General features: G+C 33.0%; 2 protein-coding genes and 1 pseudogene across 12 annotated transcripts in view; 1 reads left to right on the top strand and 2 right to left on the bottom strand.

Annotated features, from left to right (window-relative positions):
* The window catches only part of LOC117688757 (ubiquitin-like modifier-activating enzyme 6), a 32,610-nt pseudogene extending 23,383 nt beyond the window's left edge, over positions 1-9,227 (bottom strand).
* A 4,547-nt stretch (positions 9,228-13,774) lies between these two features.
* LOC117688742 (ubiquitin-like modifier-activating enzyme 6) overlaps positions 13,775-25,134 on the bottom strand; it is a 48,776-nt gene continuing 37,416 nt past the window's right edge. Inside the window, 14 exon segments of the mRNA XM_066087904.1 lie at positions 13,775-15,996; positions 16,162-16,256; positions 16,402-16,489; positions 16,866-16,993; positions 17,899-18,012; positions 18,418-18,497; positions 19,473-19,593; positions 19,854-19,925; positions 20,118-20,187; positions 20,302-20,365; positions 20,813-20,864; positions 21,005-21,133; positions 21,641-21,721; positions 22,286-22,375. Coding sequence (XP_065943976.1) covers positions 15,876-15,996; positions 16,162-16,256; positions 16,402-16,489; positions 16,866-16,993; positions 17,899-18,012; positions 18,418-18,497; positions 19,473-19,593; positions 19,854-19,925; positions 20,118-20,187; positions 20,302-20,365; positions 20,813-20,864; positions 21,005-21,133; positions 21,641-21,721; positions 22,286-22,375 — 1,305 coding nt within the window. The 3' untranslated portion in view covers positions 13,775-15,875.
* Positions 22,625-25,134, top strand: part of LOC117685279 (uncharacterized) — a 54,701-nt gene continuing 52,191 nt past the window's right edge. For 3 of the 11 annotated variants that reach the window (XM_066087896.1, XM_066087898.1, XM_066087897.1), the window contains exon 1: positions 22,643-22,813. The gene's annotated coding sequence lies outside the window, so the exon portion shown is untranslated. Of the gene's footprint in view, positions 22,814-25,134 lie in introns of all 11 variants that reach the window. The other 8 variants (XR_010714763.1, XR_010714769.1, XR_010714764.1 and 5 more) reach the window with 6 other exon arrangements.

Here is a 25,134-nt window from a genome sequence, read left to right on the forward strand (position 1 = left end):
ATTTTACAAATGATCTCTTGTTGTCACTATTTTGGCAGACACTTTCCAATAAAAAAAAATTCTACACTTAGAAGTTCTGTCTGTTATTGCACATTACTGTAAACCAACTTCTTTTCATGTGCGAGAAATATTTGTGCGGTTCATGAGAGACTTGTTGTCGCGAATATTTCTTGCCGCGAATCAGCCCTCGACGATTGATTCTTATCACAACATGGATCTGGATAAGGCTTGGTAGCAACAATTAGTCGTTACTAAACCAGTTTATCTCCAGTAAATCGTGAAATAAAGTCACTGTGGATAAAAGTTGGTTTTCAGTATTTAACACATCTAAAATCGCCAAAAAGTAACTTTAATACTCAATTCTTACAAGGTAATGGATGGGCTAAAAAAAATTCCATTTACATTCAATTTATATTCATTAGATTGAAAAGTTCTTAATCAATCTGTTTTACATGTAGAATACCTTGTTGGTGAGTTCTGTGTTGAGTCCTTTAGCAAGAGATACAAGATTACTTGAATCCTCCACACACCTAGACAAAGAGAAGATAACTCAGATTTGTACTTTTATCTACAGCCAAACACAGATTCCTGCATAAATTGACATATATTTTAATATCTATTCCTAGCTTGAACATTTATGAGATAAACAGATGAGAGGAAAATGTTTAAATCTTTGCCTGTAATATATTCTGAATAAGCCTGATTTCGTATATCCAGCTACTAGTATTTTCGCAATGATCTTACTTTCGTGATCTTTTTTATATCACAAAATATTCAATACACAGAAATTATATCTGGGGAATGTAAATACTGCAGCGTTGTATATATCACAAACCAGCTGCCTCTCATTAAAATCTGATGTCTTCAGAAACAATACATTTTTTAAGATGCACTCTTTATGAATGGACATTTCTTACCACAGACATCAAATCGCTTCAAGTTCAAACTTTTCTCAGTGTTTCAATTCCAGGGTTATTATTTTTAGACAGCAATCGCAATCACCTGACACTAAACTCAATGTCCAAAACAACTCAGTTTGTTTATATGTGCAATTATCCAGATGATTTTTTAATGACTTTTAAACTAATAGGTGATGACATATTTACATTCAGTGCATATTTCCCTTTATGCTTGCATTGGAAATATGCAACGTTCATTTTCCTACTTAGCTAATTCATGTGCCAAGAGCACACATGTAAATGTCATCATGCATTTTGAGTACATTTATCATTGCAAGATTAAATGAAACATTCAAGCTTACATAATTTCATATGAACTAAATAAGGAATAAGGAATCATTCTTTGAGTATTATGAGGTGATAATTTTGGTCGGGGCGTGATCAAATCTATCATAAAGCCCTTCGGGCTTTATTGGATTTGATCACGCCCCGACTGAAATTATCACCTCATAATATTCAAAGAATGATTCCTTATTAATTAAATTTATATAATTTTAAGCCATCGTACAATTAAATCTTTAACTATAAATAAGCAAACCCCGCCGGCGCCTCAATTTGGCGTCATTTGTATTATGGGTTATATAGTACAAAATCGATATGTAGTGTTATCACAAACAAAGACACTGGATGATGTAAATATTATAAGATAATCATTTAATCATATCTATTCGTGAATAAAAAAGATTTTGGACATAGTTTCTGGCACTATATTTGAAGTTGCTGAAGCGAACTTAATAACATGCTAATATGGCTGTTCCATGTTTGTTTCATATCCCTGACAAAGAGTGTGTATAACGGCTTTAAAGTGACATTACACAAATATTTCATACAAATTGACATCAGAATGAATATATAAATATAAGCATTGAATGCTTATTTTTGGATGTCGTCGGTCCAGTAACACACCAAGCTGTGCAGACAAATTATCATACCACGCTAACACGCAGTATTCATTTGTCTGCACCGCTTGGTGTGTTATAGGACCAACGACATCTAAAAATAAGCATTCAATGCCTAATTGAAGCCTCGTTGTTTAGATTTAAATTACAGTAACTTAGTAATGAATTGGGTGACGGAGACAACAAATCACACCAATATTATTAATTCCATTTTTTCAAACACCAAAGATATTAAGACAGAAAAAATGAAATTTAAGTCCTCACCAAGCTTTAGGGAATCTCTTGAACTTTTCATTAAATCTATGGAGAGCTAGAAAACCTAAATGAATATTAGCGGGTGCCTGAAACAAAAAAAAAGAATTAAGTATTGGAACTTTGAAAGAGAGAGGAATGTGAAAGAAAACACAATTATAATGACAAACCAAAATGACCTTGCAAGGAACAATCAATAATTGTCTCTACTGAACTACCGTATTTGTACCGGTATCTTATATCAATACAATATTAAAATAATATCTTATGACTGCAACACTGTAACTAATTTTATCTTATATCAATATTAAAGTGATTTCTTAATATTGCACCATCAAGGTTTGCAATTTCATCAATATTTAAAATCTGAAATGACTGCTGCATCATAAAGGTTTGTCTATTAATTAATCAGTATGATAAATACATTAAACATTAATGATAGGTCTGACAGACAGATGGACAGTGATTTAATCCCCAGCAGAATCTCATTGGATGATTTACTTATTTACTGATGAGGACTTACTTCAAACCTACACAGATCTGGAATAAGCAGCGAAGGGTTCAGAATTTCTTGTTCCAGAGATTTCTACAAATACATCATCAGACTATAATTGACATAACACAAGATCTTGTTACATTATTGTAGTACTTTCTATAAGATAAACGTAAGTAAATTAAGCTATAAAACTCTTTTAAAAAGTATTATGACTTTAAACAATTCATAAGGTTTAACAAGAAAGTTCAAATAAAAAGTAGCTGTTGATAAAGGGGCAATTATACCATGCATGAGAAAGAGTTTCAATAAGACAAAATTAAAATTTAAGCAATACATGTAGTTTCACCAGTATTTGTTTTCAGACACTTTTAGTGAGAACTTTTTAATCACAAAATCAAATGTTCATTGAAATAAAATATTAAATATTTGACAACAAATTGTATTGAAAAGACAATAAATTTACATATCCTCAAAACTCTAATGGACACACGAGACGTTCCTTAATTTTATATAATTTTTCTTGATATATTATTCCTTATTTATTAACATTTAAACCTGTTAATTTACCAAAATTACCAGGCTCTTTCCGGAGCAAGAACATCTAGAATTTTCCTTAAAATAGCATGCAAAATGCATTTGCATGCTTATAAATAAAGTCATTTTATACATTTTCAATTGAACAACTTATATCTAAAATAAAAAAAAGTATCATATAACATAAAAATATAATTATGGAATTACTTAGTGGAAATCTTCACATTGTGGAGATAGCAAAAAATAGAACAAGAATAGAATTCCTGGGTCCCCCGCCGGTCAAGCAGTATACTAGTATTGAGTCCATCAACCAATGCTGATTTTCGAACTTGACCAAAGTATTAGTGGTTTAAACATTTGGTATAAATTTAATGAAAATCTGTCAAAATTTGTAGGCATGAGAGCGCTTACAAGGTCAATTTTTGGATAAAACAGAGTCATTATTGCGATCGAAGTCTCATAACTCCAACAAAAAGTATTGACCAATGTTGATTTTCAAACTTGACCAAGGTAATAGTGGTATATACATTTGGTATAAATTTTATGAAAATCCGTCAAAATTTGTAGGCATGAGAGCGCTTACAAGGTCAATTTTTGGATAAAACAGAGTCGTTATTGCGATCAAAGTCTCATAACTCCAACAAAAAGTATCGACCAATGCTGATTTTCGAACTTGACCAAGGTAATAGTGGTATATACATTTGGTATAAATTTAATGAAAATCTGTCAAAATTTGTAGGCATGAGAGCGCTTACAAAAAAGTGTGACGGACGGACACACGGACGCACGGACACACGGACGCATGGACGTACGGACGGACGCCCGGCATTTCTATGTCCCCACAATGCGTTGCGGCGGGGGACAAAAAATGGAAGATAGGTCGCGTCTGACCTTAATTGTAAGGGGAAAATGGTGTGGTATAGTTAGAGATGATCAACTGTCAAGCAAAAAAAGGCATGGTATAATGCAACTGCTGAAACATTGCAATATCAATTTGAAAATCAACTCCCCACTCATAAAAAGCAGTTGCAGAACAAAAAGGAAGCCATGGCCTCAGATAATGTGTTGTAAATCAACCAATAATGGAGTGAGTAGATATCATTACCGCCTTCCTTTTCATAGTAGAAATTTATTCCCAAAGTTTTTACAAAATAGGATGTTGCATTTGTTTGACATGTCAGCATATGTATTAAATTAACAATGTGTAATGTCTACTTACAAACGAGGCATTCTGGGACACTTTGACCTGACGAGCAATGCCACCATGTTTGTAGGTAGCGAATTCTTCTCCTGTCGTGTCACAGATTTCAAACGTGTATGGGGACAACACTGAAAGAGTCACACACTCGGATGTTAACATAATTTACATAATAGTCACTGAAGTCTTCCCAATCAGGCCATTATTAATTTGACAAGTCATTTGCCCTAAGCCCACCTTTAATTTTCAGTATTAGAAATAAGCCTACCTTTTATTTGACAAGTCCAACCATTAAGGGCGGTCATTCCATTTATTTCTCTAAATGTCACATGATCACCAGTGTCAAATCCATGCATTTTGTTCTTAAAACATGAAACAACACCAGGTTTTCCCTTTTCAAAAAGAATAATTACATTTATGATTATGATTGAGAATATTTTCATCACAACTCATAAACATATAAGGAGGCTGGGGGCCAACACATTATCCAGGATATCTGCCTTCAACTTTGACACATTATATTTTTGGCCACTTGCAGCAAAGAAAACAATCTTTAATTTTAAGTTTTTTAAACAATTTTACCATTTTACTATATCTTTATGTAGAGCTATTTGTTTAAAATGGTTATTGTTTGCTGTTTCAAAACAAGTATTTGAGAATCCTCCAAAAATACTAAAGAGTATTTGTCAAATACATGGAACTAATGCCATGTCATTAGTTAAAACTTAAATGTCTAAGTCATTTGATACAATTTGTTCTGCTCATCAGTAATTTTTAAGCACAATACATCAAACTCTCACCTTGATAATTTTCTCGATGAAAATCTCTTTCGGTTCCTCACCGTCCAAATCAGTGATTTCAAAATTATCACCAAAGTCACAAAAAGCCCCACAACACACTCCAAACACGTCGGCCGATATAAACTGAAATCGTCATCAAAGTTATCCAAAATTTTATATAGATTATTACATGGCAATTTTTATATCGCATCCTATATTAGCCCGAGGTCGCGGTACATCAGCCCGAGAGCCGTCAGGCTCGAGGGCTGATATACCGCGACCTCGGGCTAATATAGGATGCGATATAAAAATTGCCATGTTATGATTTTTATATCATATACTTATAGAAAATATTAAAGAAACAATAAAAACATCATGTGATGAATTATTATTGTTAACAAATCGCTCTGTTTCCATATATTCCATCTCTGATAAACTCCATGAAATTTTTGCGCCAGCTGTTTGTATACTAGGTTGACGTCGAAGTAACTTTTTGACGTCATACTCGGAGATCGGAGTTGAACGACGCATATCGATCTCTACGTCATAAAAGCCAATGATTAACGGAAAGGGGTGTGATATAACATCCGAAGATTGCCGGAGAGGGGTGTGATATAAATCTTATATCACACCCCTAGGGTTTATATCACACCCCTAGGCGAATTTTCAGTTTATATCGCACAGGGCAGAAAAGGGTATATTTTCTATAAGTATACGATATAAAATATTCAAAACACATCACCTTTGTCAAATCATACTAAATTTTCATCAATATACTGTGAACATCAATTTTTTTGTGAATTTCAAAGTAAATCCACAAAATCAAAAGTCTGAAATTATTGACAGAAAAATTGTCCAAGAATTCATGTATCCTCAAAAAATGAAATAGAACAAAAAAGAATCTAAAATTTGTCAGCTGTTGTAATCTTGATTACTGTAATCTTTTATGTACCTTCCTGGTTTATTATGTATTACTGCTGTACTCGACTGTGTGCAAAAGAAAGTAAAATTTGGGTCAACTGAAATAATTTGGCTGCAGTACAAAGTAAAAGGAGCCATGCAGAGCATGACTGTATAACAATTTCAGAAAAAATTCTTTGTGCATTAATACAAAATTATTTGCTTGTCAACTTTAAAGGTTATCATAACCGAATGACCAAAATATGGTCCTCTTAAAATCAGATTTAGTATCAACGTCTTGAGCTGCATCTTTTTTCTTTATTTCATGTCCAGATCCATTTTCATTTTTCCCTTATAAAGCTTAGAGTTTACTTCATGCATTTTTCTTTAACAACTCAGAGTCTAAATACTAAGGTGGGAGGGGACAAACAATCATTTCTTAAAGATGGCTAAAGTCTTCAGGTTCAACATCACAGAATCCTGCGAGAAGACAATGACTGTTTTAAATTCCCTTCCAGGAAAATGTTATTTACTTGTCTGAAATCAACTTCACTTGTCCAAAAAATGTTCAATACTTACTCTTATTTGAGGGGTATGTTGTCTGCAGAAGTTGTTCACACGAATCTGGACTTTCAACGGTGCCTCTGTCAATATCACACACTAAAAACACAAAAACTACCTGTATTGAAATACAGAGAATGTACATAACAAAGAAAACGGTCAAAACTGATGGCACGTCAGACCATTATTGATCACTAGTAGTCAATCGGTAAGCTTAACTATTTCAATTTAATTATTAGACATGGGACTAATTAGGGAAGAATAAATAGAGGTTGCTACCTAGCAGTCGTCTACAAGAGGGAAGGTAAGACACCTGTTTCCTACTGCTTTTGGAGAAGGTGAAATTTTTTCTTGATACTTTATGGGTTTGTTCACATAAAACCTGATATTGTGAGTTAAACAGTTGATGAGATAAATGAGATTTTTGTTTCTGGTATCTAGACAGTACTGAGATAAATGAGAACTGAGATAGGTTCTCGATGTCTAATGATATAATATTGTGAGGCAGGTTAGATTGTTCCAATATTTATCAGTGACATTGATGAGACTGTTACCTGATATCTAGCCAGATACGACAGATCTGAATCACAATCTAGTCCTGTTTTCAAGGCAGACAGAGACACATAGGGGTTCAGTTCTGCCAATCTACTGCTGCTGGCTTTAGCTCTGGAAAGCAAACCATTCAAAAAAGACAGATTATATCAAAAATTGTTAAGAGGACAAGGTGAAAAGCTTCAAATGAAAATAAAATAAAAAAAAGAGATGTTTGTGGAACACTTATGCCCCCTCCCTTGGAACATCCACAAAGAAAATGAACGTAAACTGCAAATATTTGGAGTTGTTCTAAGTCCAATGGGCATAACTCTGTCAGAAATCGCTCTATCATACCCAAAATTAATCTTGACCTTGATATAGTTTAGATAAACCTGTATACAAAATTTCATATCAATATGTTCATCTTCTGCGAAGAAAATGAGCGGAAACTGCAAATAACATGAATTTTTCTACGTCCAAGAGCCATAACTCTGTTCATCCTCTGCAAAGAAAATGAACGGAAACTGTTGGTGGACCGACCGACAGACCGACCGACCGAGGACAACAGCAAAGCAATATACCCTCCCTTCTTCGAAGGGGGGCATAATTAGGCAATGTGTTATAGTTGAACAGTTGTGCAGAGAAACGAACAATTCTTGAATAAGTTTACAAGATTGCTGTGTGCGACATATCTAGCACCTTCAAAGGCGATATAAATTTATCTGGCATGCTGTAGTTGATATGTGAAATGAAACCAATCTATAAACTAAACAATGTCCTATCCATTGAACTTGTGTAAACGTGTTGCTATATGACAAACACTGGTTCTGTCAATGTTAATACCGGTATGAATGCTGACCTGTTTTTGCCGACATCTTCCTCTCTCAAAAAGAACTGAGTCCCCAGGTCCTGAATCTCAGCCAGTTTACAGTCCTGGATGGTCAATTTCTATGTGTAAACTGGTTTAGGATAACACTGATTTCTGACAGTTCCTTGGAGATTAAAATCAATATTTCATACATCCTTATTACATGGGCATCAAAGTCAATGAAATATCAATTGAAATTCTATTCTTTCCATGCAAAAACCCACCTTTACTCCAGCTAAGGCAATGTTTTTAGCTGAAAAGAAACAAAAGAACAAAAGAAGTAAAAGAAAAAGACGGTCAATTACATACCACATTTGATTTTTAACCATTCCATTGATATCCACTTTGGTCTATAAAACTCTAGATCACAACTTTAATGTTGCTTAGAATTGTAAAGATAAACCATTCTCAATGTCATTTTTTATGCTGAGATTCTATGATCATAATTATGATATTTGATAATCATATAAAACCTTTCTTATCTTGGGGTCATTAGTAAACTGACAAGTGAGAACACATGTAAACCGACAAAGCTTTAAATCTACAAGTACATCTCTGTTATTTTTATCTACCAATTTCAATTCCTAAACCTCCCATGCCGTAGATAAGGATGGCAGAGTTTGCCATTTCTTTCATTGCAGAGTCACCTAAGACATAGCGCTGTCGACTGAAACAAAAACTTAAAAATTCAGAGTTTTTGGATAGTCTGAAGTGTGAGATCTAATTAGCACATCATTGGTACATGCATGTGCAAAGAGAAAATTTGACTAGCTGCACAATGATTCAATCAAATTTATTTCTGCTCAGTAAATTGGACCCAATTCTCCGTAATTTTGTGTATGTCTTCTCCTAGTTTATGTTCACACTTGTGAATTTTCTCTACTTTTAAAAATGGAACTTTGGCTTTTGAATTGGGAAAAATCAAAGAAATTAACATTTTTGGCATCAAAATTATGGGGGCAAAGTGCAGATTTAATTTGGGGAAAAAAACTTTAATAGAACTTTGTAATTAGAACGGGCCTAATTTCGGACCTATGCTGGCTATAGAAAAATCACTGGCCAGAAAACCAAACAAGCGGTTAATGAAAAAGCGTAAACTGTTTCAAACCATTTTATATCGTATTAAACAAATAAATATTGAATTCACTGCTCATAATTCATTTATTTTACTCTTCACTGTAGATAAAAACGGTCAATTGACCTTCAAAATGAAGAATTTATTTTACAAAATTCAAACCTAACGTCATGCGTATTTTTTTCTTTAGCTAATCAGAAAGCGCGTTACGACCAGAATTAAATTATTAACATTTTAAAGCAATTACTGATATAACGTATCATTGATTTTGTTAACAAATCTATGTGAATTTAAGAAAATACATTGCAGTCTGAACGTTTATTTTTGATGCAATAGCTATATGTCAAGGTCTATGCTAATGCAGGGTACTGGCACTGTACCAGTTATCTGCCAAACTTTAACGGTTTTTTTTTTTCGTATTTCATTGTTTTTTTTATATAGGCCTATATATATTTGGATAAAATTTGACATACTTTAAATGATGATGTCCTTGTTTAGCCATCTGTTATATTGTATATCATTATTAAGAAATTAAAACATCTTGTTTTTGTACTTTTTAGCACGCCCCGAATTTGCCATGTTTTACGATATACTGTACCAGTTATCGGCTTTGCGATAATAACATAGTAAAATCCCTGTACATGTTGATTTCATACTCTGCATAATGTAATTTGAGTTATGTCCCTTTTTGGGTCAGACTTAAGGTAGTAGGGGTTAAATGATACATAAACAAAACTCATAAAATTGTTCGTTTGTTATCATACGGTAATAAACAAAATCGTAGACTGTTCAAATACACAATATTGTGCAATCAGGCGTTCAACTGCACCATAAATGTCTCAGAGTTTAATGAATTCCTTTTGTTTCTACATGTGATATGTATTGATATTATGGCAAATCAAAGAAGGTATATAATAACATATTACAAAGATGTCATATTCTAGTTTTCACTTATTACCTCACATTCCCCCACAGCTGAAAGTGCAAAGATGTTAACCAGCGGTAAACAATGATCGTTCAAGCTCATGGTTAATTAAATCATATTCAAGAAAGTTTTCAAGCAAACTTACTTTTTTTATTCGAAACAGACGACTGAATTAAACAATCTCGGATAGTCACGTGCTATAAACCCGAACTCCCAGTTTAGCCGATTACTGGCCCCGAGGTTATAAAACTTTTTCCATACTCATACTCCAACTCGTACTCCGTACTCCGAGTATGTGCTCCACTGAGTACGGCTCTAAAAACCGAGGTTATAAAAGTTTTGGAGTACGTTCTCCGCTGAGTACTATTTGGAGTATGCTTCAAAAGCCGATCGATGAAAATTTACGTCTCTGGAGAAAGACATAGAACCGTAATTCATGTAAATAGTCCTGGCATGTAGGCAAACTGTACATGTATTCAGATTAATTAATTATCAACAAAATGTAACACATTATTTACATGTACATATTACCTTCTTCATCATGGAGATGTGTCTGCATCTATAAGTTATGAATTTTTGAGCAACAAAGACGTTAAATCCAGTGTATTTGGTAAAATTATCAACAAATTGTGTTTATGTCAAATCTCTCTCTCTCTCTCTCACTCTCTCTCTCTCTCTCTCTCTCATGAGACTCAGATAGTGATTCATGCATGTGATGATTAAGTATAATTATATTGTAAGGAACGATATGAATATAGAAGAAAGAAGTAAGAATTTACACGGATATGAAGAGAGTATTTCAACATAGAATTTAGTTCGATATATCTTAATTTTTCCTGCCCCCAAGTGGATATCTCTTAAGATATTTAGTGAGCAGTTCCTGTATTAGGAAAAACAGGAAGAGTTTAATTCAAAAATATAAACATATACTTGGGAAAATCACAAAAATACTGAGAGGATCCGTTTATTTTCACACTCAGAAAGTATACACTAAAGAAATTATAGGGGTATTCCAATTTAATTGCAACATACTATACTTGCCTTAATTCTTGTGAGAAAAAAACATCTAATATCTTGAAGGGGTGGGGTGGGGGTGGGGTTGGAATTGCATCAATGAACATATGCCAATAGCCAAGTACACACGTAAGTTTCTCATTTCAATATTTTTGGGAATGTGCACGAGAATTTAAGAAAATTCACTAATTGAAATATTTTTGAAATTTCCACTATGAGGACTACGTTAAACCGAAACAACGTGTTCAAGGAAGCTGTGTACTAAAGTTGCTGTAACCCTTTTTGTGGGGTTTCATTGATGGTTCAAGTTTTTCTCACTTAGTCAAGGCTTGAAAATGTGTGTTTAGAATTTACATATACACGTACCGTGTCATTTTTAATCTTATGTAACGTCATTTGATCTTTTGAGCAAGCCTTTTCCTATTCATCTTTAAAATTCGAAATACATGTGTTAATTTTAGGTTACTTTAGGTAAAAAAGAAATAACTATATGAATTATTTAGATAGTTACTTGCTAATGAAAATAATTTAAGAGATGAATATTCCCACAGCTAAGCTATATAGAGAAAAATCTCTCACATGAAAATGCGAAGAAGCTATTTTATCACAAGTAGTACATGTATTTTCAATCGATTACATACATTTTTTTCTGGGAGGGTTTAGTTACACCATTGAACACACGCGTTTTCTTCTTATTGCACCGTTGAAATCAGTCTAATGTAGAGAAATCCCCCAAGTTAAAAAAAAAGATAATTAAGACTTGCAAGTTGTACATTTTCTTTGCCAGAAGGAGTATGATTTAACTTTATTTGGACAAATTTTTTAGGGCTGTGGGGGGGGGGGGGCTGGGTGCGACCTCCTTTACTCCGCCACTGATTTATCGCTTGTTCTATAAAATGTTTCCCTTTCCAAGTTTTGTGGCAACATAAATGATAATTGATAAATAAGTAAGTAATAGAAAGTTTTAGACTTTTATGCATCCCCCATCCTTTGTTAATGTTTAGAACTAACCTACATTTTCACTGTAATCAAAAAAGGGACCCAGCAAGTACATCTGATTGAAATTGATTAATAACGATACATGTTCATTGATTTCTTTGTTTTAAATGATGGGGTGTATGGGTAGTATTTGACTAAAAACAGAATTCTTAAAAAGTCGAGCTATTCAACGGTAGTATTTTGTACGTAGATTTACATGTATATGTACATTAATTAATGAAGCAAACTATCTTAAAGTTATTTTGATAATCTTGGTTGCAGTTCGCCCTTACTCTTAAATTCACCCCCATTTTATCTATTCTAGATACAGTAGAACACGGTTATAGCGAACACGCTTATAATGAATTGATGCTTACAACGAAGTGATTTTTATTCCCCGTAACTTTATTACATGTTGTAAACTCGATTGATATAACGAATTACGCTTATAACGAGGTAAAATCGCCCGTCCCTGGCACTTCGTTATAAGCATGTTTTACTGTATGTCATTAATGGTAAAAACTTTCCATTTTAATTCATATACATGTAAATATGATTAAATTATAGCGTATAATACAGCAACGTTACAATATGAACAATATTATATGTTTGCACTGCATTTTATTTAGATTAAATGTCTTGTGTACGACTTTGAGAAAGCTTCATAGCTTACTCAGAAAATCGCCGTTTTGTACTCAGCCGGAGTACGAGTATGAGTATGAAAAAGTTTATAACCTCGATACCTTGAGTACGAGTACGGTTTGGGGCACGGAGTACGATTTGGAGTACGAGCTCGTACTCAAGAAAGTTTTATAACCTCGGGGCCTGGTCTTAGCCAATAACTGGTACTGTACCAGTATTTGCGAGTGGTAAAATGCATATATAAGTAATAAACAACGATTATTTAGTGAACATGGCTAACGCGCATCATGGAATATGCCAGCAGAGGAGTTGCTATTCATAACGCAATGTTCACTAAATAACGTTGTTTATTTCTTAAGTAAAACAGTATTACAGTCACAATGAAAAATGGCATTCAATATTGTACAATTCTTAGGCGTCTTGATATTGTACTTATCTAGGTGAAAATAAGACACATGAGTTTAAACTGGTCAAGTTTATACAATTAACAGTATACACGTATTCTATAGTTCTAAAATAACCAGGCTGTTGTTTTTAAGGTGACAGAATATAAACAGTATATTATATTTAGGTAGTTACAACATATATATTTCCATCAAATAGGGAAGAGGGGGAGGAGGAGGGGGGGGGGTAATAAGAGACATTTACCCCGACCGACAAATGAATCATTAAAGTCATTAAAAGAATGTTTGAAATAATTTGTAATAGATCTTTTACTTTACCTACAGTTGCTGTTCATTGTATTTTCAACTATCAAGGAAAATATATGCGATGTCTCTACATGCATTGCAAGTTTATGTACATGATCTAAAAATATCTTATTAACTGCATATGTGAGGTAGATGCTATGTTTTGAATACTTATTAATTTCAGAATTCAATATTTTTTTTATTACCCTGAATGGCCATTGGATATTAATGCTCCCAGGCCTTGCAGATATCAGGTGCAAATTATGTTTTTTCTTCCTTCTTCAAGTTTCAATTTTTTTTGTTATTACTTAATGACATTAAAACAAAATTAATTTTATTACAGAAAACAATAACAAACCCCAACGCGGATTTTAAAGAGAGGAAATTCATTTACTTAAATTGTTCATGTTCTCCATAAAACTATTACTAAGATTAATGTTTCTGAATAAATGCTAATATAAAAAGCCAATATGAAATATCCATATAATTTTAATTCGTATCATTAATACTCCGGTTCAGTATATTCCTTTTTGTTACATGATCGTTTTCATTAAAAATACCGACCAATGACTGTGAAGTAATGCAGTTCAACAATAAATTACAAAACTTGATCTACATTTTAGTAACTAAAGATATTATAGCAATAATAAAATTTATCACTCATATCTAAAACATAATCATTACAGTTTGAAATGGTTTCTGAATCAGACTTCTGGAGTAATATAGAACAGGGGGTGATTTCTGTCTCCATTACTTAATCTTTGATGGTCTTTTTCAGGCGTGGACAAGCAGTTCTCCCAAACTTGTAAACAAGTAGCACAGTGCAAGGAAGCATAAAAAGTTAAACCTAATGTCTATATCAAAATTACTATTATATGCCTGAATAAAAAAGTCAAAACCGAGAAGGAACATTAATTAAGACTAGAACCAATCATACATCAACCTTATCATTCAAATACACTGACAATTATTGTAAATTATAAATGTGTATAACAGACGGCAATGAAGGTAAACAAAATATGAAAACCTCATCAATTATCAAGATAAATGTACATATATTCTTCCTATATATAGACAGTTCTCTCTCTCTCTTTCTCTCTCTCTCTCTCTCTCTCTCTCTCTCTCTCTCTCTCTCTGCTGAATACAGATATACATGTATTTCATTCACAGCTAACATTTTTTTCACAAACAAAACATATGAATAACATATACATTGGAGCCTCAGATATCCGGACGCCAGATAACCGGACGCTTCACTTACCGGTCGATTTTTATTGGGAACGGAATTTTTACACAATAATTTGTCTCGTTTATCCGGAATTCCGCGTTCCGGATCCGGACGGTCAAATTTTACCACATAATACAGTTTTCCTTTAAATTTTACCTCATTTAACCGGACGGTCACATTTAAGTGTTCGGGGGCACAAAAGTTTTTTATGCGCAAGTGCAAATTGGTGTAAAAACATCTGACACTGGTTGTTGGTTTTAAACAATGCCTTCGTCCGGTAATCGGGGTCACCTGTGTCACGCTATGTACTCGCCCGAGGATATTACGATAACCATGGATGCGACATGTTTAATTGTCGCCATTTAACTTATGAACTGTTATTGTTTGATTAAAATGTCATGAAAATTGTTTAATTTGTGTTTAAAAAAGTCATCTATTGATTGAATTAAAATTCTATTAATCGTAGTATGATTAGATCGTTCGTACGCCTATTCATTTTAAAACGTAATTGAAATGAAATATTTGATAATTTGAGTTCTGTTTACGATAGTTATTAAGACCGCTTGGGATGTTCAGGGTATCGACATTAATTTTATAGCGTGTGTTCAATAAACAGTGTAATAATAATTTATGCCAAACATGGCGTGGATGAGTGTTCACGCTACTTGTAAAAATCGCTTGGGTGCAATTAACTCTATAGAAAGATGGATACGTAAAATTAGCTTGGGTAAGTTCTGTCAATGAAAAAATAGCTTGGACAATTATCAATAAGGGAATATATACAGATTTTCACCCATTTTCAATCATCAAATGTTGAGCAGCTTCAAACATGTCAACACCCCCGGCCAAGAGAGCGAGAGTTACGATCACCGCTAGATTTGTCAGCGTAAAGTGGAACACCGACTTTCTTCTCTTCGCTTTGTTATGCGAATGTATTTAAGTTATCGGTTTAATACAGTGATTGTTATGTACATGTACATGTGTTGCATTGAAGAATGTAGTGCTAAGTTTCCTGTGGAAAAAACATACCTTAAATAATGTTTTTAACAATATTTTGTTTTGTTAATTTAAAAAAAATCTAAACTTTTTTTGTAGTGCTTATGGCTATCAAAATAAAATATTTAATTGTATAATTAATTTATGAGTTATGTTTCCATAAATATTAAAGGTAAATATCACAATTCAGATATCCGGACGCTTCACCTATCCGGACGATTTGGCCTGGGGACAAAAGTGTCCGGATAAGTGAGGCTCCACTGTATATTGTCATCCAGTTTATAAAACCATATATAAATAAAGAAGTCATGAAATAGCACTAGAAGATGGTCCTATAATCCGCCGTCGTTAAACCCTGAAGTAATACCGGACGGGCGGACAGGCAATGTCGTCGTCCTCATTTCCTTCTAAATTAATGATCAGGTCCATATACAGCTGTCCTGAAGAAGGTTTTAACAACTTCACCATTCTACAACAAAAAGCATCATTAGTGATTACCATTGTAAATGTATAACAAATGTTGGTAATTGTGATGTTATAATTCTCATGATTTAATACAACACAGCTGAATAATTGAATTAAGTACTCGTGTAAACTAAGGAATCTACATGTATAGTACTTGTTCTATACTCACTGTTGTGGCAGACGTTTTTTATGGCCTGGCATAAACGGTACATACACCATCTTCACTCCGTGACTGACCATGGTGACCTCTAACCCGTATTTATCCTGGAGGTTGGAAAAATAATTATCTATTATCAATAAATCAATTATCATCAAAACCTTTGATTTATTACAAAACTACGGTACTTTTTGAGATTTACTGTCTTTGAAAAAATTCTCATTCTCCATCACTTCAAGAGATATTAGCTACCTTAAAGTATTGAAGGAATTGCTGGAGTGTAAAATCGGCTGTTCCGTGAACCTCCCACCGGTCCCACATGGTTGTTGTCAGTCCCTCTCTGAAATTCAATTTGTTATGTTTTATGAAAAATAATGTTTTCATTGAAGGATTATTTTAAATAGGATTCATTGTCAACTGTAATAAATACACAAACCAGAGACAAGGAAATAATTAAAGTACATTGTAATAATAAAGACATTTCATTATTTGCCTCCAGTGCAATTTTTAAAAACCAGATCATCAGCATATACTGGTCTGCAATAGACATTTTTTTCAATTCTTAATCACTTTTTGTGGCCCAAGATATTTCAAAATTACGTTCAATTCTTGTTGGAATCTGATAAATATACAGTAAAACATTTAAAAAATAGATTACATGTATAACTTTCCATAATGAAAAGGTATACATCATTCTAGCAGTGTAACATAGTTACTTTATCACAGTTTTCTCCACCGGTCCTGGCTCAGACAGTACAATTACTGGAAGAGCAAGGTTAAGGAAGGCATTCTTATACACCTCCAGGGGTAATTTGTCCAACAGCTTAATCAGCTCTATGGTGACCTGAAGCAAAAAGAGATAAATTCTGTAACTAGACAACATTGAGATGGTGACCAGGATGAAAACAATATCAGAGAATTTTGCTTTGACCTTGACCTATCACATAAAAATTTTCCAGGTTGCATAGAACTTGTAATTCAATTTCCCTTTCATTCACGTCACTGCATACTCTCTAATCAAAGGCACCAGGTTGGTGAAGTATGAGCCAGACTGGAGCAAAGGGAGAAAAGACATGCTGCTGACAAGGATTGTTCATATCATTCTGCTATAACCTTCACATTTGACCTTAAAAATTGGTTCAAAGTCATTACACACTCTTTACTGAAAAGCTCTGTATATAAGAAATACGAGCCAAATAGGGCTAAGTGGAAAGTATATATGCTCTGAATAAAGGATCTTTGAGTGGTCCAATATGACCTTCCTCCTTGATCTACAAATTTCAATCATGGTCACTGCACACCCTTTGACCATAGACACTCTGTGAGTGAAGTATGAGCCAGATTGGACAAAGAGGAGAGAAGATATGCCCCAGATGAAGATATCGCATATAATGACATTAAACTTAGACCTAGAAAACATGGTTTTAGGTCACTGCACAACCTTTACCCAAAGGTACTTTGTGGGTGAAGCATGAGCCAGATTGGGCCAAGGGGGGAGAATATTTGCTCCGGATGAACAAATGGACATAAGGATGGAAAGATAGAATGATGGATAGACAGACTAATTGCTATAGAATGCTGCAAGAGGGAAGCCCTTAGGCTAATGAACATTTCAGTTTATTTAGCTCTATGGTTACCTGAAGCAAATAACATGTTTCATAAAAATTCATTTTAATTTGGTTTTTTTCTCAATAGACAAACTGACATTTTGATGATATCTTACTGCGGTCACATGACAGAAATACTGACCAATCCACTGACAGTCGCCGTGGTAGTGGCTATGGCAGGAACAATTCTACCAGCTATTCTCTTGGCTTGCAGTCTGTCAATGCTCTCAATGTTGTACATAGCTCCTCGTAAGTTCTACAATTAAAGTCAATGATGTAATTATATGTGTGTAATGGTATACATGTACACATATTTACATTATTCAATCAATCCTGACTCTACCTAATACAGGGAATATCTGATTAAAAAATGAAATTAATGAAATCAAGTAACAAATTGTAATTCTGATGGTTCTGTATACATCAAAAACTAAGTTGCACATCATTCATAACTCTGATCTTTAAACGCATAATGATAATCACAAGTCACAAATGTATTAAAGGAATTACATTTTCATTGAAACAAATTTTAATTTCACAAGCAAAATTTTGTAATATACAAAATTAATACATAAAAACGATGTGTTATCATAGCAACTGATTACATAAATGTCATGAAAAGAATAAAAAAAATTATGTTTGCTGTTGATTTGACACTGACCGCTACTGTAGATATAAAGTCTATGTGACCATTGGTGTCATCATCTTTCTCAAACTCGACGGGATTCATTGGACTCAGCACTGAAATTATACACAGGAACTAAATGATTCATTGGACTCAGCACTGAAATTATACACAGGAACTTAATGATTCATTGGACTCAGCACTGAAATTATACACAGGAACTTAATGATTCATTGGACTCAGCACTGAAATTATACACGGAACTTAATGATCCATTGGACTCAGCACTGAAATTATACACAGGAACTTAATGATTCATTGGACTCAGCACTGAAAGTATACACAGGAACTTAATGATTCATTGGACTCAGCACTGAAATTATACACAGGAACTTAATGATTCATTGGACTCAGCACTGAAAGTATACACAGGAACTTAATGATTCATTGGACTCAGCACTGAAATTATACACGGAACTTAATGATCCATTGGACTCAGCACTGAAATTATACACAGGAACTTAATGATTCATTGGACTCAGCACTGAAAGTATACACAGGAACTTAATGATTCATTGGACTCAGCACTGAAATTATACACAGGAACTTAATGATTCATTGGACTCAGCACTGAAATTATACACGGAACTTAATGATCCATTGGACTCAGCACTGAAATTATACACAGGAACTTAATGATTCATTGGACTCAGCACTGAAAGTATACACAGGAACTTAATGATTCATTGGACTCAGCACTGAAATTATACACAGGAACTTAATGATTCATTCGACGCAGCACTGAAATTATACACAGGAACTTAATTAGACAATGGACTCCGCACTGAAATTATACACAGGAACTTAATTAGACAATGGACTCGGCACTGAAATTATACACAGGAACTTAATGATTCATTGGACTCAACACTGAAATTATACAAGGAACTTCATTAGACAATGGTATCTAATCTTAATATAATTACAATCATGTACATGTACTCATATAGCATAAGAGATTCTTGAATAAGAATGATAATATCTTTTTCATACGTGTTTACTTTCATCAAGTGACATGGAGACAAACTGACCGTGTGTGACCTTGTCCTTATAAAGTGACGCCTGCAGGCGATTAGCGGCGTCCAGTAAATCATCCCCACTTCCTGTTGTGTCGTCCATTGGTTTAGAGACAGATTCATCGGTCAGAATTCTCTATAACAGAAAAAAAACTACCTTCTAAAAAATTCTGTCTTAAAAATTCAACAAACATATCAACTTTTATTTTACATCAGACAATAAATAATTATGATAGAATATCATATATATATATTTATCTTACAGATTATAATTATCTAATTTCTTATGTTCTATACGACAATCTTTTAATATAATCAGTGATTAGTAACTTATTAATAATAAGTCCTGTCAAATGAATTGGTATAACAGAACAACAGTAGGTTGACAGAACTTGCTTTATTTGTTGGTCGGTAGTCAGGAATGTCCATGCCTTCTATGACTGAGTTTATAGTTGTGAATGATGTATCCTATAACACACAAAATCATAATTAAAGACAAGCCATTACAGTAATCTATTGATTCTTTTTTCTTATTTACACAACGATTTACACAAGTGAAGGCAGTAGAGGTCTCTTCACACATTTGAAAATCAAAATCACTTTTTAATTTAAGAATAATTCAATTTTTTTTCCAATGAGGCTCTCTAAAAAAAACCTCACCTCGGAGCTGACTGGAATGTTGAAGACTCCAGCATAAAGTCGAGCTGTGCTTACAACAAACTGGAAATGTCTGGAATTGAAAACATTGCCACAATAAAGGGTTTGTTTGTTTTTATTGTCAAGCACCAAGTCACAATGTTTAAAATAGGGAGAGCATTATATATCAATATGAAATTCGACTTACACAGGGTTTTGAATGTTGAATTCCTGAGGAATCGGAGGCCGCTTGGGAGATTGCCAAAATAGAGCTGAAAACAAATACAACAATGCATAAAAGAAGTGAAGATGCATGCAGAATTTTCAGGAATGTAGAACAAAATATGGTAATACAACATTGGTTTTTATTCTGTGGTATACAAGCACAGATGAAATGAATAGATTCTTATCATTTTCTTTCGCCTATTTCGTAGGAATGTGACTGTTTCTGTTTCAAAATATTGTTGTATGATTTCAGCGATTGATGCTTCTATTCTTAATCTTCAAAAAGTACATCTTTAAATTTGTATACTAAGATAAGTCACATTAGTTGATGCCCAGTAAAAATTGATTCCCCTAATGAAGTAACATTTCATTCTTTAATTAATAAATGTACAAATGCAACTAATGATAAGTTTGACATTAATTAAAGGGACATCATGTGTTGATTTCAAACTTATTTTGACCTCATCATTCACTTAATTAAAATGGAATCTTACAGCCATCTTGCATCTTTGTGTCCAGAGGAAACACATGAAGGAGATGTTTTGCCTGAAAACCCAAAAAATTGAGAATTGGTCAATTTAATTAAGTTAAAGTAACGATTTCCATTTTGAATTTCATTCATTTTTTAATTTGAATTTCCTATTTGAATTGATAGAGAAATGAAATCTATTTCATAAATACAATACCTTGTGGTTAAAGTATTTCTGAAACTTGAGGCGAGCTAGCTGTACACATTGGCACCAGGTGGCCCTCCTGTTGGCAGCCATTTTGCTAACCTGGACAGCGCCATCTAGTGATTGTCCATTCTTCAATTTCTAAATATATATATTAAATAATATCAAAATATTACACTAATAAAGACAAATACAAAGAGTGTGAACAAATTTTTGCAAAAATGACTTACATATCATTAACTTTTTGGGGAAATGTGGACTTATTTTCATTTAGTTTTGCTGAAACTAATGCATATGGCAGTAATACACATGAAATTTAATGTCAAACAAACATTAAAATCAGTTAAGTTGGTGCATACTTGTTGCTGAACAATTATAGAATCTCTAAAATTATAACAAAAAAATTGTTTTATTGCTAAAATCATAAAAATTTTTTTTTTACAAAATTGCTAAAATAACAGAGAAAAGATAGACATACCCAGATCGCTCACAATTCTGAAAACTAATATCTGCCTAAATAACCAGCTCTGTGGACTGTACATGTAATAACTATTTGAAAACTTTTATATGTTAACTAATTAAAAACTAAGCCAAAACATATAATCAAAATACATTTATAAAGTAAAGTTACAATATTTTTACACATACATGAATAACGTCAGTCACTTGTCCATTCTGTTTCCAAAATTTATTGAACAAGTCCGGCTTCACGGCAAAGGAGCTCTAAAACTGAAATACAGGGGTAAAAAATACAGTATTTATTTAAAAAAGTTCAACATTTTTCAAAATAGTATTCAGTGAATAAACATCCACAAAGTATTCTTCCCTATATTTCTTAAGAAATGAATTTTGTAGATAATTTTGTTGCCATAACAATCATGTTTTATTTTTATCCTGTTATAATGAGTTCAAATGAGCCAATAGCATGGCATGTTCAATTATCAAAAGTCAATATATGCATTGTATAGTTTGAACTTTGATAAAACAATGTTAGTATAGTTTTACTTACTTTAAATGAAAATTTAAGAGAGATGTAAATATACACAATGAATTACTTCATTTTTCCTTTGAAATATCTATGCAGAAAAAACATTACCCTGAATCCCGATTGCTGAATGTTAATCAATTAAATAATTGTATCTTCACAGGGAAAATGAAACAAGAAAGCTTTAAATGTCATTTCATCTTTTAGAAAGGCAGAAAAGCTGATTAGCCATTCTAGAGTGCATGCATTATTTGTATCAGATTAGTTTAACTCAGGGTGTATATTGGTTATGGGTGTTTCATTGGTACCTTGTCTCGCGCCCACTGTATGCAGTGTTCAATATTAGCAGGAAATGACTTCAGGGTGCAGTAGGGAACACTCTCGTCACTCGGGTCACTCTGTTCAACGAAACCAGGAAAAGCTGTTTATAAACTATAGCTCATCCTATTCTTTAAACTTTTGATTAAAACCAAGCATAAATTTCCTGTTACTATTTTAAACAAAGAGGATTATTCTGTTAAGTAAAAAACCCAGGAAAAACAAAAACTTTATTACTGCTCATCCTTTTTTATTTTTGGAAAACGTGTGGTAGATTTCCTGATCATTCTCTTCAACGAAACCAATAAAAACTATTTCTGAACTATAAATCGCCTCATTGTTTGAAATGCTTTATCAGAGAATGTATTGATTTTTATGATAAACTAGAAATTAATACACGTAGATAACCTGACTACTGTAGGACTCTGTGAGATGACCAGTATGTGACCTTTAGTTCCCAGGGTTCCACTCTCCAACAACGCTCTTTGATTGGTCACACACCGACTACATGTACACCAGTAAGTATGTTTAATAAGGAATAAGTAAAATTTATATATTCAAACCTTAAATTATGCCTTACAGACAATGTGAATGCAAAATAGACAAATGACAATAATCATTACTAAAAGCATTACAGATGAAAGCTGATTAGCTAGATATTTACAACTGTGTATTTGATATGAAAAGAGATGTATTACATGTATAATTTTGGTCTGGGTTCACATTATTTTTATTCACTGAATTTACATGCTGAGTATGTTTTTTCTAAATTTGAACGAACAAAACAAAGGTTGCCCTTAAAATCAAATAATAACTTTAAGTTTGGTAAATGTATGTAGTTACAGCCAATACGCTTTATATTCACCTGTCCACATAGCGTCGAGCCTCGATATTGTCAAGGGCATTCACCACAACATCCTGGTTCTCAAAGAAGGCGTCGTTATAAAACCTGTCTTCTGTCTGTGGACACACTAAAAACCAAACAACAAATCATGGTGCCTTGTTCTTTTATTTTGTCACATTCATACGAATTAAAACAGAAAATGTTTTTTGAAAAAAGGAGAAAACCCTAATGTTATAACATTCACTAGATCCGGTGTAGGCTTCATAGAATGGCAACACAATATGTTAGGACTACTAACTTAAATAACATAAAGCATATGTTTATACAGGTACTCAGTGTAAACTGACAGTAATAAACATTAGGTCTATAAACTTATTTAATGAATATACATGTAATTATAAAGCATTATGTTAAGATATAAACTGACAGTAATAAGTTTACTTGTACCTTTCTGTTGTTGTGCCTCTATATTCAGCTCTACAAGTAAAAACATGTAAAATTTTAAAATCCATCAAAATGATGGTTGCTATTAAGCCATACACTCGTCTATTTTTATTCTAGCGTTAATTACATTGTTCAGTGAGGAACAAAGTGATTACTTCTAGTTATAAAACCTGAGTTGGATATCATCATGAATATCATGCCTCGGCTTTTAACTGAAGTTGTTGAATTGTTAGTAGAGGGTTTCTTGTATGTACATACCAGTAGATATGGTTTTATTTCTACCTTTCACACCTGAATGATAATCATTATGATATATATTTACCTGGATTTATCTGCAGAACAGCAACAGCTGCAGTGGTACTTTTGGGTTTCTAAAACAGAGAAAAACACTCCATTTCTTAACACTTACATATGTAATTTAGTACAAAGTAACAAATTTAAAGACATCTGACTTCTTCAGTAGCTAGGTTCTTAAGCTTTAAAGTTTCTTCTCATGCCCCTGATATAGTAAAACAGTATATATTGATACAACCAATGAAGGAATTTAATATAATAAGGTGCTAAAGCGGGCAAATTTCTAATTTCATAATTGTAAAAATATAATTTTAGAAATATTTCTAAAAAAGCCTCTTAAAATGATTTTTACTTGAAAATAACTAAAAGCTGGGATTGGTCTTTCTGTAATCATGGTAAAAATCTTCAACTGTAATCTTGGGAAGGTAGCTGCAATAAGCGACGGAACATTTACTCTAAATTCCTAAATAATAATGGCCAAGTTAATATTGTTTTAAAATATAGGAAAAAAAAATTATCCTTCAAATTATTTTTCTTTTATCAGGCATTAAGAGACAAACTAAATAGGGCATTAAGACATAAAAAAGATGAAAAACAATAAACTAAACTTTCTGCCAAGGTAATTTCAAAGTGTACCTGTATATCAGAAGGTCTGAAGAGAAACTGACGGTTGAGGTTGGGTTTTTCAATCAGATCGTTGTCTGTAATGGTAATCTACAACGACCAAAATATTATACATCAACACGAAAAGAAACAACATTGTATACACATGCTAACAGACAAAACACAACTTTTCAGTCTATTTTTAGACAAAAAGGCTCACAGGCCTGCAGATTTTCTTTCAAAATTTGCATTTTATCTTTTTTATTTACTGTCAGAATACTAAAAGTCATTATTCGATTCTGTTAAACTGTTAACACACACTGGACAATGGACAGAGAACAATTGCAATAGGTAACCACAGTGACTATAAGGGGAAATGGAATTGGTCAATTTAACTGAGAGAGAATATAAATTAATTAAAACTATCAAATCGGAATTCTGATGTAACTTTTGTCATGCAATCAATATCTTATGATCTATTTTTAGAATATTTACACATCCTCTATCTTTCTGGCTTATCCCCAGCAGAGCGTAATTCTTCAACATTTCACACCCAATAGCACCGCATCCCACCTACAAAATAATAACATGGTTCATTCACTTCTTGAAACATTTTATACCTGAATTCCTACAAAATATAAAAGTGGCTTAGGT

Source organism: Magallana gigas, chromosome 6 (genome assembly GCF_963853765.1).
Source record: "Magallana gigas chromosome 6, xbMagGiga1.1, whole genome shotgun sequence".
NCBI classification, from domain to species: Eukaryota; Metazoa; Mollusca; class Bivalvia; order Ostreida; family Ostreidae; genus Magallana; species Magallana gigas.